The sequence below is a fragment of the Lissotriton helveticus genome, chromosome 3_1 (genome assembly GCF_964261635.1).
Source record: "Lissotriton helveticus chromosome 3_1, aLisHel1.1, whole genome shotgun sequence".
In the NCBI taxonomy this organism is placed as follows: domain Eukaryota; kingdom Metazoa; phylum Chordata; class Amphibia; order Caudata; family Salamandridae; genus Lissotriton; species Lissotriton helveticus.
This window is the reverse complement of record NC_136061.1, coordinates 158,840,533-158,859,908: the sequence shown is the minus strand read 5'-3', so window position 1 is coordinate 158,859,908 and position 19,376 is coordinate 158,840,533. Positions and strand designations below refer to the sequence as shown.

The window sequence follows — 19,376 nt, the reverse complement described above, 5'->3', positions numbered from 1 at the left end:
ATCCATGTAATGAACGTACAAAATATTTTTTAAATATATATTTTACTTTTCTTATCGAGTGCTGGCATTGACCAATACCTGCATTAAAGCACTTTGGGCTATGTCTACAATTCTGGGCCTTCTAAAACAGATGTGTTTTCAGGTCTTTCCTGAATTAAAGAAGTTGTTTCCTAGACAGAATTCCAGAGGGAAGCCCTTCTTTGCATAAGGCTTTCTTCACCGTAATGTTTGTATCTTGTTATGTGGACAGGGAGACTGTTTTATGACGTGAAGCTTGGGGTTCTAAGAGGAAGTCTCTAACATGCTTTGTGCTCGTCATGATGACACCTGTCATGGATGCCGACCCTTGCACCCACATTGGCCATCCACCACTTGTGGGAGTCGCGCGCTTCGAGGGCACCAGCGCTGATTAAACCCAAACCAGGCGGTGTCATGAAGTCCACAGCGCCTCAAAAGGAAAATGACAGCTACAACTCTGGGTGTCCAGTGGAGCCACAGGAGGGCAGGCCCATGGCACATTTATTTATCACGATAACCTCTGAAAATGCAAATTAGTTCCTCTTAGGTTCATTGTATCTTGCTTGTCTGATGTAGATATCGTGCAAATTTGGCATGAATGTGGCCCTTCAGGACCTAAGCTGGACACCCCTTGTCAAACATGTATTTAGAGGGCGCACCTGAGTGACACCCTTGAAAAGAAGAGATGACGTGGAGAAGGCTGTGTAGTAGTGGGGCTGTAGGGACAGTGAAACGGGCTGAGGAAGGAGACACTGTTTGGATTTGTTCACACTGAAGCATAGACCATGGCATGTGACTACTGAAGCAGGGGTGTCCAACGCAGACCGAGGAGGGCGGGAGGCATCCATGCCGGATGTTTAGGGTACCATAGGTTTAAATACAGTGACTTACGTAGCTCATAGCTATTCTGAAAGTCTGGTGCAGAGCCAGCCTGGAGTGTGGTGTGTTGGTTGTGCGTTTTAGTCAGGCCTGTTTGTGAGCTGTCTGTTTTTTATGTTTTTTACTGTCCTTTCACGGCGGGTTGCATCACTAGTGAGCGCAGCGCCACCATTGCTTCACCATTGCTTTTTCATCCACAGTGAGCCGAGGCACTAATGCTGATATCTTCTCTCTCTCTCTCCTCTCTCTCTCTCTCCTCCCCCCAGCCGCAGTTACGTGTTCTCCTCCCTCGCCACGTCGACGGTCTCCTTCGCCACCGGGGCCCTAGGCATGTGGATGCCACTTTACCTGTACCGGGCACAGGTCGTGCAGAAGACCATCGAGCCGTGCCACCATGGGCCCTGCAGCACGAAGGACAGGTGAGGAGCTATCGAGTGCGTTCACTTCAGGCCTCAGAGCAAGGGCCATACCATCATCTCAGGGCGGGGGGCTCTAGCCTCGACGGGGCCCACTCGGCATTCATCCTTGGACGGCTGGTGACATGAGGGCTCAAGGTAAAAGCTTCTAGCCTTGAACAGGGTAAAAGGTTCTGGCCTCAACCGGACCGACGTGGCCTTTCATTTTTTGGAGGCTGGTGATTCTAGTCTTTTTTTTTTTATTTCAAAGGATTTTATTAGAAGATTTTTTTACAAAACAGTACAGAGTAAGCCGAAACGAAGGCAATACTGGTTCGCTGTTGTTACACACATGGATAATGATACAAACTGGCTTGCTAAGGCGCTAGAGTGATGGTTATACATAAAACAGCTTGAAACCTTGGCGTTACAAACAGGTACATGTGCGTTGCCCCCGTCGGGCGGAAGAGATAGTGTATAGAGGTAAGTAGGACGAAAGACGAGAAAGAGAAAAGGGGAAAGCGGACACTAGTCTTGACCGGGCCAGCTCCTCCTGTGGAGGTTGGCGATTCGAGGGCCTTCTGGGAATCTATAACTTTACAAAAAGTATCAATAAAGGACATGTTTAGTCTGTTCACTACCATGCAAGTGGCCACCGTATTTCTTCACAATATGCCCAGTTCTGCAACAAGAGAGTTTTCATATTCATTGTGGATTTACTTGCCACATATTTCACAATCCACTACATAATTTACAGTTTTCAACAACTACAAAAATATCTCTAGTGCAAACTTATCAAAAGTTCTTTAGGCACTTCGCAAAGATCAGCTGGACACTTTTTAGTTGCTGACTGCTGCATTCAAGACTTTAGCAGGTACTGGCACAGTGGAAACTGCTCACATCGCATGCACTGTGACTAAACCGAGAAAACATATTGGCTCAAAAAGTGCTACAATAAGCCACATCATTTGTCTTTCCTTGCTGCATAATTTTGTAATGGGTTTCCAGAGCATGCCAGGGGGCCTGGGGACGGCAGAGCTGGCACACGGGTGAGTGTCGCTCGCTGCCCCTTCAGCCTGTGGCTGACTCTGTGAATTCAGCGGCGCCTACCGTCGAAAAAGCCTCACAGCTCAGCACATGAAGGCGGTGGGAATATCTCCCAGTGTCAAAGTTTCTGAGAGAACATTCTGAGAGCCCAGAATAATTCGGGCGGCTCAAAACGAGCAGAATTGAAGGCTTATGGAGGTTCCAAGTCATGGCTCAGCCAACCAGCTGTAAGCCATCCACTTCCGGTGAGTGACATGTCTCATCAGCACTTTGCCACTTTCAGTCCTAACCACAAACAAGCTCAAATATAGAGTATTTCCCCTACTAACCCAGCACTTAAACGGCAGAAATAGACTGGAAAAGGGTTGTTGTTTACGCTTTGTCTTCCTTTGATAAATGTATTTCGCACATGATTTGACTTTCAGCAGTTCTGTCAACAGAAACATTGAATTTATTGGTTGGACTGGGCGGAGGTCAACCCTGAAACTTCAGGAGTTGAGTCTGAAATGCAAAGCACTTCAGCAATGTGCTGCATAAGAAAGCTCTGTACATTTATTCTTGAAATGTCTTCACTATCTTAAAAGTGGGATTTACAGTGCGAATGTTAAGCACCGAGTGCATTCAACGTTATTACACTACATTATTACATTACATTAACCCTTTCAGTGGAGTTGCGACAGGTTCGCATGAACAGTAATTTTAACTTCTAGACGAAGTAATACGTTTCACTATTATTTTTAATTAGGGACTGGCAACATTTAAATTTCGAATCTTTACAATTTCAACTAGGCTATTCGCAGTTCTGTAATCATTTCAAAACAAAAAAAAGAAAAAGAGTTGCAAAAATGTCATTTTTCAAAGTGATTTTTTAACTAAGAATCTTTCTCAAAACCTCATTTTCCATATTGTATAATTTTTTCTCAATGTCAAACTCTTTCTCTTTGCAAAGGGGGTCAAACTTTCAGAGTTTGAAAGAAATCTTCACTGTATTTGCTGAGGAAAAAATGACCAATTTCATGAATTCTTACCTTTTTCGTGTGTCTTCTTCCATAACATGCACCAGCTGTACAGCTGACAAGAAAAGATGTCAGTCTGTTGGTGAAATACCACCTGTTATGATAAATATGTTTATTCTAATGGATGTTACAAGTTACCATATTTAATTTGATGCATTTTTTATTTCTCAAAAATCAAGTGTCCTAAACTTTTGCTTTTAACAGTTTGATATTCGGGGCGATCACGTGCTTCACTGGATTTCTGGGTGTGATCACAGGAGCCGGAGCCACAAAATGGTGCCGGATAAAAACCCAGCGGGCGGACCCTCTGGTCTGTGCCGTGGGCATGCTGGGCTCCGCCATCTTTATCTGCCTCATCTTCGTGGCTGCCAAGAGCAGTAACGTGGCAGCATACGTAAGTAGTAGACCATGTTTTTAAAATACATCGAATACTCAGGAAATATTATGCACGGTCAAAATTGTAATCTGGCATCCTGCGTCATAGCCTATGCTTGTAAAAAAAAATATGCGTACATGGGAAATATTATGCACGGTCAAAATTGTAAACTGACAGCATAAGTAAGTAACATTTTATCTTTGTAAAATATTGTGCATGCATAGGAAATATCCTCCCTGGGCAACCTTGTAATCTGGCACCATAGGTAGGTAATAGGCTATGTTTGTAAAATATCATGCATACACATGATATATTATACATGGGAAAATTGTAATCTGGCACCACACGTAATAGCCTATATTTGTAAAATATAATGCATACATAGGAATAATCTCACATGGGCAACATTGTAATCTGGCAGCGCAGGTAAGTAATAGGCTACGTTTGTAAAACTCCATGAATACATAGAACATATTATATATGGGCACCCTTGTAATATTCTATACGTGAAAAGGACCCAGTGGGAACCAAAGTTTCCCTCCTATACTGCCTGGCTCAGCTTCGCGTGACTGCCACTCATTAACATAAATGAGATTTGCATGCTGATTGATTGTTACCTGCAGGTGGTTAGGTGTGACACATGTATGAAGATTCATTCATCTATTCGAGAATTACAGACAGCAGCACCAAAATGTGTTTTCAACATTAGATGAAACGATTTGCCGTGTGAAAATTAAAAAAGGTGCATGCTCATAACAAGCTATTCGCATCTCTCTGTCATATTTTTGGCAGATGTGCAGTAAAATTCAAGTTTCTGTTTGTGCAACAGCTGGATACACAGACTGACAGCACTTTGGTGAGCTGTGATACTCTTACATTTTAGCGTGAAACGGTCACCACACTTGGCGCAGACACTGTAACTGACGTCCCTATATCAGGAACTATGAATATTCTGGTATTTGTGATCCGCACAAACATCTCCACAACCTCGCATTTGGTGCATCAGTCCTGGACATGGATGGAGTGAATCACCTCTAATCCCAATTGGACCCAACATTAAACAAACATTGGCAAAGCCAATAGACCTGTGTTTAACATGCTAATGCAAGCATTGTTATCACATTTGAGCAGGGCGCACCGAAATCCCACAGAGACAGCTATAGTTGTAAAGTAACCCCTCGTGCAGTTCAAAGCAAGCACTCAAGTGGAGGTGGAAGGATACATCAAAACAGTAAATAGTATAAGGTGATAGATGGGTACTCCACTGGACTGAGCCAAGCTGTGATTCACAAAGTCTCAAGTCAATTGCTGAAAGAGGCTACTCGAAGAAAGCCAGTGGTTAAAAGGGGTGGACCCAAAGAGCACTCTATGTATATTGTGAAAACTCAGACAAAAAAAAACTTGAATCTCCATTGGGTTGTTATTTTTAATTTCCACCTGGACAATCCTAATTCTTATAACCAGAGGCTGTCCAAACACAAGGGTATTACTTGGCAGAGAATTTTTAACAAGGAGTGATGTAAAAGAATAAATGCCATGGACCAAGTATAGCTCAGAAGCCCGTGGCCGATGCAATCAAAGGCCGGAGCGCTAAATCCCAAGGCTGCGTAGTCTTGATTCCACCTCAGGCCTCCGTAATACACCACCAATCACTCCCTGCCCCTTTATCTCACTCTTGCAGGTTCTTTCACTGTTTTTCTGTCTTTCTCTTCTCTTTTGCTCTAGATCAAAATCTGTTGAGGAAAAATATGTGCTAGTCCACAAGAATGAGTGCCGCCAACGGGTCACATTAAGCACTGAGTGAGGCTGATGTCAGAAAGCAAACCCTGTGAGCAGGCGCGGTGCGTCCATTGGGGCGTAGGGGCGTAGCCCCACTAAGCCCCATGGACCCACCGCGTCGTCACGAAAATACAAATACAACAAATACTGAAATAATCTTGCTCGCTACCTGCCGCCCGGGAATCCGGGAGACACCCGACTTTTCCGTGCGGGGGGGGGCGGATGGGCCTGCTGCATCTGCGCAAGTTGATTTATGGGCAGAATCATGTTCGCGCATGCGCAGATTGATTCCCTGTGCAGTTCCCCTTAGAGAGAGGACCTGGGGGCGGGCCGCAGCCCCCGGGGTTAACTAGGGGGACTGGGCGAGGAGTCATGGTGCCCCCCCAGCCAATCCTGACGGTTAGCGCGGCCGACTTTGGTGCTGGGAAACCAGGTTCGAGCCTCTTATTGTAAATAATCGTGAGATGGGAGGAGAATGTATAGATTTGTGTCAGAAGAATTGACACATATTTAAACTCGAAGTCTTATTGTTTCATCGTGAAAAGTAGCATTCAATGGGATTAAAAATGTGGTCGGCAGTGAACTGCTTCAGAGAGCAGACGCTTCAGAGAGCAAAGCAAGAAAAGAAGTTCAGGTGGAAATCAGACGTATGAATTGAGGCCGGTTATCACTGTCACGCTGTAGTCGGAAGGATGTTCACACTCTTGTCAAAGCCATTTTATTCATTCACCTTGTTACTCTTATTGGACTTTATAAGCAGGAGTCTGCCCGATTTACCAAGACAAATAGGGCTCAGTTTGAGCAAACATTTACGCTTCAATAAATCACGGAACTTAAAATAAAACAGAAAAAGAATGTGGGTTTCTGAGGAAATTGTAGCATTTACGTCACCCATCTGTATGCGTGTAACTACACGCATACAGATGGGTGGATGCATGAATGAATGATGGATGCAGGATGGATGGATGAATGGATGCAGGAAAGGATGCAGGAAAGGATGCAGGATGGGTGGATGGATGGATGATGGATGCAGGATGGGTGGATGGGTGGATGCATGAATGAATGGTGGATGATGGATGGGTGGATGGATGGGTGGATGCATGAATGAATGATGGATGCAGGATGGATGAATGGATGGGTGAATGGATGCAGGAAAGGATGCAGGATGGATGGGTGGATGGATGGATGATGGATGCAGGATGGGTGGATGGATGAATGAATGGTGGATGATGGATGGGTGGATGGATGGGTGGATGCATGAATGATGGATGCAGGATGGATGGATGGGTGGGTGAATGGATGAATGGATGCAGGATGGATGATGGATGGGTGGATGGATGGGTGGATGAATGAATGATGGATGCAGGGTGGATGGATGGGTGGATGCATGAATGAATGATGGATGCAGGATGAATGGATGGATGAATGGATGCAGGAATGGATGCAGGATGGATGGTGGATGGGTAGATGCATGAATGAATGATGGATGCAGGATGGATGGGTGGATGGATGCATGAATGAATGATGGATGCAGGATGGATGGATGGATGAATGGATGGGTGAATGGATGAATGGATGCAGGAATGGATGCAGGATGGATGGATGGATGGATGGATGGGTGGATGCATGAATGAATGATGGATGCAGGATGGATGGATGGGTGGGTGGATGCATGAATGAATGATGGACGCAGAATTGATAGATGGATGGATGGATGGGTGGATGCATGAATGAATGAATGATGTATGGATGCAGGATGGGTGGGTGGATGGGTGGATGCATGAATGATGTATGGATGGATGCAAGGTGGTTCGGGCTCGCTCGCTGCGCTCGCTCGCTGTGCTCGCTGCGGTGCAATATGCAAATTAGTTTACGCCTCACCACTTTCAAATGTCACCAGCCGCCCCTGCCTGTGAGTGCAAGTCCTCAGTCCTAACAAGCCTTCAGCTGCTTCCAGAAAGACCGCTGGTGGCTTTTAAGAGTCTCTGATTGGCGCACCATGCCTACAAGACAGTCACACGCCAGCTACATGCCAAGCTCAAATGTTGTGCACCGGGTCATCAATAGACTGCTCTGTGCTAAATCTGCAGCTTGCCCCTTGGAGCAGATGCTTTAGGGGAGCATGAAGGAGGTTTTGCAAGTAGTCCTCTTGCCTTTGTAACTTCCTTCTCCCCTCTTTATGAGGAGAAGTAAACCATATGGCATTTTCTTTTGTCTGTGTTGATGAGATAAGTGCCAGAGGCTACACTGTTGCGCTAATGATAGCCAAGACACACCTAGTCTGTGTCCTGTATAAAAGCGCCACACACCTACCTCATTCTGGGTATTATGGGCCCAGTTTGTTTTCTCAAAACTATGCTGATGAGTGACCACTCTAAGGCAGGTGTCATGTTCTGTAACCCATATGCACTGGTGTTCAGCAGAGGCCTATGAACATCAGAACCATGCCAGATTTAAAGAAAAACCACTGACTATGTAAATGAGGTGCATTTTGGTTCATTGTATATAAATCTTTCCCACGTGCATATCCTGAAAATGTTGTAATGGATCCGGCCTTACTGGGCCTACCATGGACACAACTGCTCTACCTCTAGTCTATCCTATCGGCCACAATGATCCACCCCACGCTGTCAGGAAAAGCCTCGGAGAAGTGGGAGACACTTGGAGCAGCTGTCAGTGGTCAGAAAAAAAGTGTGTGCTCCAAAGACAAATTGTTCACAAATAGAGCAAAAATAAGGGGAAAATTTCAAGAAATGCGAACACTGGCGAAACAAGGAGCTTGTTGGAAAAGGGAAGCAGCTTGCGTTAAGCCGCCTCCTTTTAGCCACTGAAGTTCCCAAGGTACATATCACCAAAACCAGCAGTGAGTAAGACAACAAAGCGGATGTACTTTAAAGGGCTCCCAGAAGTGACTTCCACTGAGGGAGGGAGCACGGAGACTGGAAAGTTCCATTCCCAAAATAAGGCGGCCGAACACCAAATGAGTGTGCGGTCTAGAAACAATGTGTCTGTTGGAGCTGGACATCAGAAGTCTGGAGGACGAAGGACAACTCGCAGGCAGAGTTGTAGGCAGATGGGCGGTCAGTGGGATACGTTGTCCGCAGTGGCGGCTAGCAGAGAACAGGGGTAGCGGGGCAAGGGGAACAAAATATACATTTAGAAAACCCACTTACTTTCTCACGGACGCCGTCTCATCTGAGCTTCGCTTCTTCTCAAGTCCCGGAAGCAGGAAGCACACAGGCTCCCCTTAGCCAATCACAATGCTGCAATGCAACGTTGTGATTGGTCTGAGCATCGTGGTTCGGTGCTCAGACGGAAAACTTGTGTACGTTCCCACAGCCTGATAGCGGGCATGCAAAGTGCGCATGAGTGTTTGGCTGGCCCTAGATGGCCGGCCAAACATTAGAGTGCACATGAACCACTCCTCCCTCTCTGACCCCAGCCCCGCCCCGCCCCAGCCTCGTAGCTCTGAAAAATAAAATGATAATAACGATGTTATTATCTTTTTATTTTTCCTGCTCTGAGAGCAGTGGGGCAACGCTCTCCACCTTAGCGGAGGAGCCGCCACTGGTTGTCCGCAGGTTGTAAAGACAAGGACCATGCCGTGTTTTGATGCAGGGCTCTGCCGTTTAAGATTACACCTGCCCGTTGCACGGACTCAATGCTGGAGGCGACATGGCATCCCTCAAATACTGGGGGTGAGGGTCCCCTGAGGTTCCTGCTACTCATTGTTATACAAAGCGCACCCCCAGTCCCAGCACCATTCACTTCTGATGGGGTGGGTGTTTCTTTTCAGCAGACACCCGCAAACTCTGGAGTCAGCGCCCATTCAGCTCCAGTTGCCTTTCTCTTTGCAAAAAAACATGGGGGCCAATGTAAAAAGGTATTACTTCTGGAGTGGTTTTTACACACTCTTACATGCCTTTGAGAGCAGACACGAAAACCATCTCAAATGGAAATCAAATGTGAATACTCAAGAAACAGGCATATGCAATCATTCCATGAAATGAAAATACGGTGTCAACTTTGCACTTTTAGCAATAGGGAGTTGGACGTTTGGAGCCAATTCACAAAGTCATCTAAGAGTTTGTAAAAGAGCACTCCCCCGGCACTGGTCCCCTACTCAAGAATGCTCTTCGGAATCAGCCCCTGAACATCTGTTGGTTCCCAAAGGGCCACCCTGCTGCGTTTTGAGCTGTGTTGCCCCCAGTAAACACAACAGTGGTCGTGCACTTAAAAAAAGACATAACAAAATATTGGACAACATAAAAAACAAAAGAGAAAACCCTGCTTCACTTCGAACTCTTAAAACCTCTTTGCTGTAAACACAAAGCCAGACATCCTATAGTTTTTGTTTCACATGATTAATGGTGCAAACCACTCGGTTATTGTGGCCACTGGAACAGTGCACTCAAGTGCCATGAAGCAAGAATGCGTTGACTGCACTCTGCCATTCTGTTATTTTGATCGTTTTCCACTTGCACCTTTTAGAAATGTCTTCCAAACCTTTGGAGTATTGCTTAGACTTAGAGGGATATCGCTGCCGGTGCGTGTAGGAACACAAATATCTTTCTGGGAAGAGAGAAGGCACTCAGAATTATAAGTGGTGAAAACTAATTAGCCAGTGCAATCCAGACCGGCAGGCACGCGCCTGCCTTAGGCCTCGCGTGGAGCAGTTTGGCCTCGAGCCTGGGGGAAATGACGACACCGCACAGCTCTCTATGGTGCCCGGCCACTCCACGGGGCTCCTGTCCCCTCTGCCGCACTTTCCAGAGCTCACTTTATCAGTTTGAAACCCCAGAGCCCCCCCAGGGACCCCCTTTAGATGAGCCGCCTACCAAGCCCTCTGCACCCAGTGCACCTGCTGAGACCAGCTGATGGCCATCCGTCGGGTGTAAGGATCGTGTTTTGGGGTAACCAGGGGGTTGTTGCCATTGCTATCCCCTTTTCCTCCCAAACTCATCTTACGTATGCTGCTAGGGACATTCTATTCACTATGTTTGACTTTATGTTAAGATTTTTTAACATGTGTAATTCGGTATACGGTTTGCATACACAAGGCATAAAAACAGAATTATAATCGCTAGCATTTACATTATACATAGTCGTCAGCAATAGTCAGGAGACATACATTCACCCTTCCAAACCTTAAAGAAGCATTGGCAAAAACAATGATTCTGACATTGGCTGCTTGCCGTTTGGCTTTGTCAACGCTTGTTTTGTAATGTTTTAGGTACAACTTTACTGTTGGAAGAGCTATTGGTCATCAATATAAAAACAATCTTGGCTAAAAGGAAACATATTTTAAAGTCTAGAAAAGCACACATTGCTATAATAGTCCCTGGCACTGAAGGGAACGACTTATTGTGCGGATGTGTTCCTTGTGAAAGAGAAGAGTGCCACAAATGGAAACTAGCCAATGGCAGGAGTGGGTTTACCCACCACCCATGCTGTATGCTGCCGTCGGCAGATGAAGAATGTGAATGGCGCAACAACAGACCAATGGATGAAGAAGGCTGGCTGAAAGCCTCCCTCCTCAAGTATATTATAAATTCATTTGATTAATATCAAAAATGCATCATCTAGGATGAACTTACACAAATGTCATTAGGCACAGACAGCTATCCAACATCCCGGGCAAAGGACTGCTTGAAATTCATGATATCATTGCAATCAGATGACTCTAGAAGTACTTAAAAATCTCTGCAGAAATGTGAAGAGTTCACCAGAAATTGACGTGTGACAGTGTGACGGCAGCAGCAATGTGTTACTGACAGTATTATTTTATATCTTTCATTGCAGATCTGCATATTTGTCGGTGAGACACTTCTGTTTTCAAATTGGGCCATAACAGCGGACATGTTGATGGTGAGTACCTTCTACCAGAACTGTGTCTCTACGCGGCATTGAGTCTTCACATCACTGAGGGAGAGGAGTTGGCCTAACGGCTAGGGCGGTCGACCTCAATTCTGGGTTTCGAGTCTCGGCAATGGCACTGAACATCCCGTGATTCTAGGCACATCACTTAATCTACCCGTGCCTAACAATAATGAATGTGTCCTCATGTAACGCAACTGGTGCTAAGTAAAGCGCTCTGATACCCGATACCTTCGGGTCAAGTTTGCGCTATATAAAACTCTGTAAAAGAAAAAAAGAGAGCAGTGTCGCCATACATGGGGAATAGAGAGCCGGACGGGTGTTGCGGGAGGTTGCCCGTGTCCACTGTATGCTGTTTGTGGTACTCAGTTACCAGGCACACGGGAGAGGTTTCGTGTAATGTGGATGTGTGGTGTCACAGGCCTTGTGCTGGGGCTGAATGTCTATCATGGTGGGTTGTTAGTAGGTTAGCTGTGATCAGCACAATGGTAAGGTGAGATCCAGAGGTGATGAGGCAGCGATTGCACCTGGTAAAGTTTGGTGCACACTAAAGTCTGGTGGTGATAGCTGTGATTGGGCGGTGGTTGTCTGGCTCAGTCCATTTGGCTGGCCATGTATTTAAGCGTCTCTTTGTCAAGAGCACATATTGGAGCAGACAAGGGTGAACTTCTATTTTGTGCCAAATTATTTCCATCTCCAGTTTGCTAATAGCAATTCCCGGAGATGCATCTGGGATGTGGTGAATGCATAAGGCCTTTGTGCTCTTACGTGAGCAGCGGGGTTTGTAAGATGGATTGAGCTCTGCGCCTCTACTTCCCTAAAGGGGGACAAGGCTTGTAACCTTTTTGATGTCTACCATGAGGGCTAACCACCAAGTATGACTCTGGGAGCGCCTAGAAGGTGAATACCTCCAGCGGGAAGAATGGTGATATGGGGGAGCAGTGCGCCCCCACAGTCGCACGCCCCTGGAGCTGTCACTCTGAAGTGGCTGCTCAAAAGAAGCCTGCAGAGCGGGTGCGCTGTAACTCACCGTGATACCCATCCTTTCCTCTTGTTTCTTGTATCTTAAGGCCTGCGTTGTCAGGGCGCGGCTGCGGTGTCCTCTGTGTGTTTGCAGTTCTTATGTTGGCCCTTTGTGGCTCTCAGGGACACAGTATGGCTACTATGAGCCAATGTGGGATGCTGTTGAGATGTCATGTGCGTCCCTCGGTGGTTGAGCGACTGAAGTCACTTGTGTTCATTTTTGAGGGCTTCAACCTGGGTGACTTTTCTTGTGAGTTCTGCAGCCTGGAGAATGCTGCTATACATAGTCTCACATGGAGGTAGTTTTTAAATCAGTTGTGAGTCTTGTGTTAGATTGTTTACGGGGAGATGTTGTGTGTCGATATCCCTGTGTAGCGGATGTTTGATACAGAGGGGGAGTGGGAGTTGATATGTTGAACATCCCCATTCCATATACAAGTGAACTGATGTGTGTGTTTGCATGCTTGGTGTCTGCATGTGTGTGTGTTTGCATGCTTGGTGTCTGTGTGTGTGTTTACATTCTTGGTGTCTGCATGTGTGTGTGTGTGTGTGTGCGTATGTTTGCATGCTTGGTGTGTGCATGTGTTTGCATGCTTGGTGTGTGCATGTGTTTGCATGCTTGGTGTCTGCATGCTTGGTGTCTGCATGTGTGTGTGTTTGCATGCTTGGTGTATGCATAGGTGCGTGTGTGTGTGTGTATGTTTGCATGCTTGGTGTCTGTATGTGGGTGTGCATGTGTGTTTGCATGCTTGGTGTCTGCATGTGTGTGTGTTTGCATGCTTGGTGTCTGTGTGTGTGTTTACATTCTTGGTGTCTGCATGTGTGTGTGTGTGTGTGTGTGTGTGTGTGTGTATGTTTGCATGCTTGGTGTGTGCATGTGTTTGCATGCTTGGTGTGTGCATGTGTTTGCATGCTTAGTGTCTGCATGCTTGGTGTCTGCATGTGTGTTTGTTTGCATGCTTGGTGTATGCATAGGTGCGTGTGTGTGTGTGTATGTTTGCATGCTTGGTGTCTGTATGTGGGTGTGCATGTGTGTTTGCATGCTTGATGTCTGCATGTGTTTGCATGCTTGGTGTATGCATGGGTGCGTGTGTGTGTGTGTATGTTTGCATGCTTGGTGTCTGTATGTGTGTGTGCATGTGTGTTTGCATGCTTGATGTCTGCATGTGTGCATGTGTTTGCATGCTTGGTGTCTGCGTGTGTGTGTTTGTAGGTGCGCGGCACTCACCTGTAACCTGATCCCTCCCCTGACCTTCAGAACGGTTACTGTTTCACCACAATATGTGGAAAGCAGGGGAAATGTCACAGATAGGGTGCACTGACCTGGTCTACACCATGGGGTACCCATTATTGGGTTCACGACGTGCAGACTAGTCAAGCGCCTAGTCAATGCAGTGAATGCACAATCAGCAGCGCAGCTGCAAATGAGCGCCTGCCCTGAGGGCAGCGCATTAGTGAAAGGCGGACTGGCTGTTTGAAGCGGCTGCACTGAGGGCAGCGCATTAGTCAAAGGCGGACTGGCTGTTTGAAGCGGCTGCACTGAGGGCAGCGCATTAGTGAAAGGCGGACTGGCTGTTTGAAGCAGCTGCACTGAGGGCAGCGCATTAGTGAAAGGCGGACTGACTGTTTGAAGCGGCTGCACTGAGGGCAGCGCATTAGTGAAAGGCGGACTGGCTGTTTGAAGCGGCTGCACTGTGCAAGTGGGACTTGGCCTGCATTTGAAGGGGGGCAAAGATCCCCCTGTGTGTGGCGGTTGGGTGAAGGGTCCGTAGAACCGCTGTCATCTTTCCAGGGGACGCGTCGAGAGGCACCCTGACTGGCTGTGCACCACCTAACTATAATGCACAGTCAGTGCACCCTTCTCCATTGCCTCGGCAAGTGCAGACCGTTGCAAATGAGGGAACCCCCCCACCCCTAAGATCGTGCTGGGGCAACAAGTGTGCTGGCGCGATCTTCAGTAGAGAAAGGGCCATCAAGCTCTCGCGGCCCCTTCTGTAAAACCAAAAAGCAGGCGCCCATGTCCGTTGTGCCTCCAGGTCACTTTTGATGAGACTGCCCCTGATCTCATATTCACCATCCCTAGCCACCTCAAGCCTGAGTTCTTCCTCATTTGCATGCTATCTTGTGGTTTGGTATTTAATTCCTTCCCGGGGCCTCCGGCACTGACGCAAGACTCATAAAGTGTGAACTGTAATTATTCTGAAGAGAAATGTTAAGTAATGGAGAGAAATTAGGAAAAAAAGCCACAGCTGACCATGTTGATTTGTTTGACATCTACCAGTATCTCTTGAGTAATGCAGTAAGCGGAGCTGCGGGAGCACAAGGGCGGCCTCGCCATGAATGTTGTAAATGAGGTATCCAAGACGGGTAATGCAGCTGGTCGGTTCAGCATATGTTATGGAATGTCCCAGCATGCACCGAGGATCGTGTGCACAGAACTGGAGAGATGAATTCAGATGTTGCTTGCACAGTAATGCATCCTAACAGGCTTAACTGATGGGAAACTGAATGGGCCACAGAGAAGGTGGGAGGTTTGATTTCCAACCGGTCTGTTACTTTTGAAAGGTCTTGAGCGACAGGACGTTTTTTGAAGAGCCAGGTCTTCGGCTTCTTGCGGAACTCAAAAAGTGAAGAGTAGGTTCTGATATGTTGCGGGAGATCGTTCCATATTTTGTGATGTAGGGGAAAGAGCGACCTCCTGCTCTGCTTTGGTGAATGTGGGTGTGGGGGGTTGTGCGAGTGAGAGTGAGGCTGAGCGTAGGTGTCTGGCAGGCTAGTGAAAGTGTGTGCGGCTGTTCAGCTGTGCTGGTTTGGTGTTGTGGAAGGCTTTGAATGTGTTTGTGAGGAGTTTGAATTGGCTCAGTTTCTAAATGCGACGCCATTGAAGCCATCTTAGGTGAGGTGGTAGGCGGGAGCGGTGCGGGAGTTTGAGTAAGAGCCTTGCAGCAGTGTTCTGGATGGTGTGAAGTCCTTAGAGGAGCTCTTTGGAGATTCCGACGTAGAATGCGTTGCCGTAGTCGAGTCTGCTTATGAAGAGTGCTTGCCTGACGGTTCGTCTGGTGTTCTGTGGCAGCCACTTGAAGATCTTTCTTAGTATGTGAAAGCAGGCAGTGCTCACTGTGTTGACTTGTGCTGTCATGTTGAGCTTGTCATCCAGGAAGGCCCTCAGATTTCTGGTGTGGTTGGTCGGTGTTGGTTGGTCCTACTTCTGTCGCCCACCAGGTGGCACACCATGGGGAGATCTTGTTCCCGGAGACCAGTACTTCCGTCTTGTCTGAGTTGAGCTTCTAGTAATTGGTTCTTATGCAGTCTACTACCATGGACATGCAGTTGGTGAAGTTGGTTCTGATCAGAAAAAAGCCATCTGTCCCGAAAACAAAATCCTAAAGCACCAGACCTACCAACTTCCAAAACATTCTCACTGTGTGAGTGAGGAGGCGGGGTTTCGAGGGGGAGGTCCTAGAGTATAGATGCTCAAAAGCATTGAGGGGCATTGAAGGGGTGGCAACTAGTAAAGGGGAGGTTGCTATTCCCAACCCTCCCAAAAATACAGAGAAAAGGCTTTTGAGCCTCTTCTGTCCTGGGGTGTTTTCAACATCCTTAATAGGTTTTATGTTTGCAGATTCACCCCACGTGAGCTGGAAACATACTCTGTGTACTAGTTTTCAGTTCATCTTGTGCTCACCGTGTGATAACAGCACTTCACTGAGTAACCACGTAAAGCAGGACTTACTATTATCCAATTTAATGATGCTCACAATAAAGTAAGAATTCACATACATAAGGGTATCATTTTCTAGAATTAAGAGCCCAAAATAAATAAATTAAGCATATTTTAGTGGCAGAGGCTTGTCAGCTAGACTGTTGCAAACCGTGAATAAATTTCCACATTTGTCATCTACAGTGCATGCAGTATGTACAAGCAGAACGTATTAAAACTTGTGAACCAGAAGCTTCTCATCGCGAGTAGCTGCCATATGTTTAGCATACTGAATCAAAAAACACAGAAGTTGACAAAATTAGCACACGAAATACCAGCTGAGTAAATTTGGAAAGGTTATGAGCTGGGTGTTTCCAGAAAAAGCCTAATGGAATAAAAGGTTGGACTTTACCAGAGAAAAACTGTAAGTTTCACATGTGGAAAATGAGCACAATACTCCCATTTTCCTCCCCTGCATTAGGGCCCCTGGCGCCCTTGCTACGTCACTGTTGATCTTCCCCTATGGATTCTATATATAGAATCATATAAATGTCGATCTGCGCAGATCTCCGCTCGGTAAACAGCCCAGACAGAAGCAGGGAATTTAAATAAGCTTTCAAGGTCATTTTAAATTGGTGCTTCCACCTTCCCTGGGTAAATTAATCCCCATTAATGTATTTTTCTATCTGATTCGAAGACTCACCCGAGTGTGGATAATTTCTGCACAGACTCTCTCCTCTCCTGGCCAGGGCCTCAATAAGAAAGTTTCTTTGAATTTCTCCTCATTTCTGGTTCACCTATGAATATTCTGGCTCTTTGGAGAGCATGGCACCTTTGGCAGTAAATTAAAACCCAGTGTCACAAGGGCACCCTATACACACCCAGAGCCATGTCTCTGAAGTCCATAAGAGGTAGACAGTCCAGCCGCCCTCCCACCCCAGGGACAAACAGCCGATGGGTAGGTAGGGCTGGTGGCTCGCCAGCCCTGAGTTCCGCGGTGTAACGCTAGCGTCCTTATGTCGGTCCATGAAAAGAATCATTTAAGATTGGACTGCTCCACTCAATCCTAAAGGTAGATTTTTCAGCTGAGCACATGAAGTAGGCATTCACCAAAGCTCATCCCCCCAAGGTGACCCAACCCTAACCCTACAGTAGGACATGGGCGTCGGATGCTGATTCCAGCCAGGAACTTCCTGGTAATGACAGACTGCCTTTTTGAGATCCCACACTCCTTACGAGTGGATTACCACCAGTTCCTCTGGAAGTGCCTCTTCGTCCCTTCCCCTTTATATTTCAGCTGTTCCCAGGGTCCTTGTCCCCAGACATTCAAGAACACGGTTCAGTTCCAGGTGATGGTCTTTTTTCCGGTCGGTGCTTGAAGGACTGAGGCCTCAAGCCCATTTCTTGAGGTCCCGATAGCACGGATCATGTTTGGACCCCTTGCCTGATGGACAGCAGGACACCGTTCAGCATCACTTGGTGTCCATGAGCCCAGCCGGACCGGTCTAGCCTTGGAGTTCACCAGTGGCTTGGCACAGTCCCCTGCCAGGCTCATGGCTTGGGTCAGTCGTGACCATCGCACGTCATCATCTTCAGTCAATGGTGGCCCAGTGATAGCCTTGGTCCTGTCCCTGTTGTTCTTATTCCTGCATCTCCAGTGCATCCTGTGCTCAGCCGGTCCTCTGGCTCTGCAGGAGTCTTGGTGACTCCATGGTTTGCCTGTGTCTAGCCACATGTCTTTAATGTCGCCGGCCAATACGCCATCTAGAAAAGTGTGTGGACTCCAGAGGGACATTTTAGCCCGGAGAGTATTGTGTGCTTCCTCAGGCCATTGTAAGATCCCTCTGGATGAGAAGCAGCGGGCAGGATCCCTACTTAGTCCCGAGCAAAGTCTCGAACTTTACTCAGTCCCACCGCTGCCAGGTTCTTTGCTTAGATTTGCTTCCTCTCCCAGAGGGTTGTAGCGGAGACTCTGAAACAATATCAGACAGGATAAGGGAAAAGAGACTTTACAGCCCAAGCAACTGGAATCCTTCAGCCCCGTCCCCTGGCAATGGAACATATTTGCTGCTGCCCGGGGGAACAATATGATGCCCGGTGTTAGTGACATCCTTGGCAATACCCTAGCACCTGTCCCAGGCCTACACATCTCATATCCTTCCCACAGTAATCCAGAGCCTTTGCTGCTGAGGCAGGAGGACCGAACCCCTTGGCTCACATCCTAGGCACCACCCTAGGCACTGGCCCTGGCATTACACATCTTGTGTCCTTGAGGCAGGAGGTCGGACCCCGCTGCCACACACCCTAGGCACAAGCCTAGCAGGGGCGGCCTTAGGCATGTGCAAGCTGTGCACCTGCACAGGCCCACCAAACCCCAGGGGCCACCACGCCAATATATATCCCAGGGCACAAGTCCTAAAAAAAGGAGTGGGGGGACGCTGTCACCGGATGTGACGTTACGAGAGAAAGTGACGTCATGAAAGGTGGCTTGCACCTTCGAGATCATTGCCTCCCCTCGCTCTCCCCTTAGATGCGATTGCATCTTAGAAGCCAGCTCTGGGAGTGTCAGACGGGCTTGGCTTTAAACTTACACGGCATACATCAGTGGGGATTTTCTTACACATGCAGGGCTCGATCTCGTCCCAGAGAGGCCAAAGAGAAAGTCCAGCTGTTTGGCAGGGCGGACGGCACCCCCCCGGTAAAATAAGTGGGGGGACGCCGTCCACCCGCGTGGTACCCCGACTCGAGCCCTGATATATCCTTAATATAATAATCCTCTGAGGATGGATACATATTTGCATGGGGGCCCCTGGCAGGGATTTGGTGGTCTCCGGCTATGTTCCACTTCCAAACACCCTGACCCCCCCCCTCTTCACTGGCCTCCGCGCTCCGCTCCACCCCGGCCGGACCCCCTCTTCCGGGGCCCCCTACCTACGCTCCCTGCCCAGGGCCGCCATGAGCCTTGAGCCGCCCCTGAGCCTAGTGTTGCCTTCCTGTAGCATCAGTCTCATGCAGTGCTCGAGTCGAGGTACCACGCGGGTGGACGGCGGCCCCCCACTTATTTTACCGGGAGCTGGATAACTGGAGCAAATGGAGCCACACATTCACTCTCTGGCCTCTCTGGGGCGAGATTGGAGCCCATTCAGAAAGCTGCTCAAGCGCTGGCTTCTCTGATGCAATCGCATCTAAGGGGTGAGCGAGGGGAGGCAATGAGTCTGAGGGTGCAAGCCACCTTTCGTGACGTCACTTCCTGTCATGGCATCAGC

The 19,376-nt window shown here is 47.7% G+C and overlaps 1 protein-coding gene across 2 annotated transcripts in view; it reads left to right on the top strand.

Moving 5' to 3' along the window:
• The window catches only part of SPNS2 (SPNS lysolipid transporter 2, sphingosine-1-phosphate), a 296,234-nt gene that overhangs the window by 213,240 nt on the left and 63,618 nt on the right, over window positions 1–19,376 (top strand). For both annotated transcript variants that reach the window (XM_078679449.1, XM_078679450.1), the window contains exons 7-9: window positions 1,164–1,316; window positions 3,560–3,749; window positions 11,313–11,378. In XM_078679449.1, coding sequence (XP_078535575.1) covers window positions 1,164–1,316; window positions 3,560–3,749; window positions 11,313–11,378 — 409 coding nt within the window. The remainder of the gene's footprint in view (window positions 1–1,163; window positions 1,317–3,559; window positions 3,750–11,312; window positions 11,379–19,376) is intronic.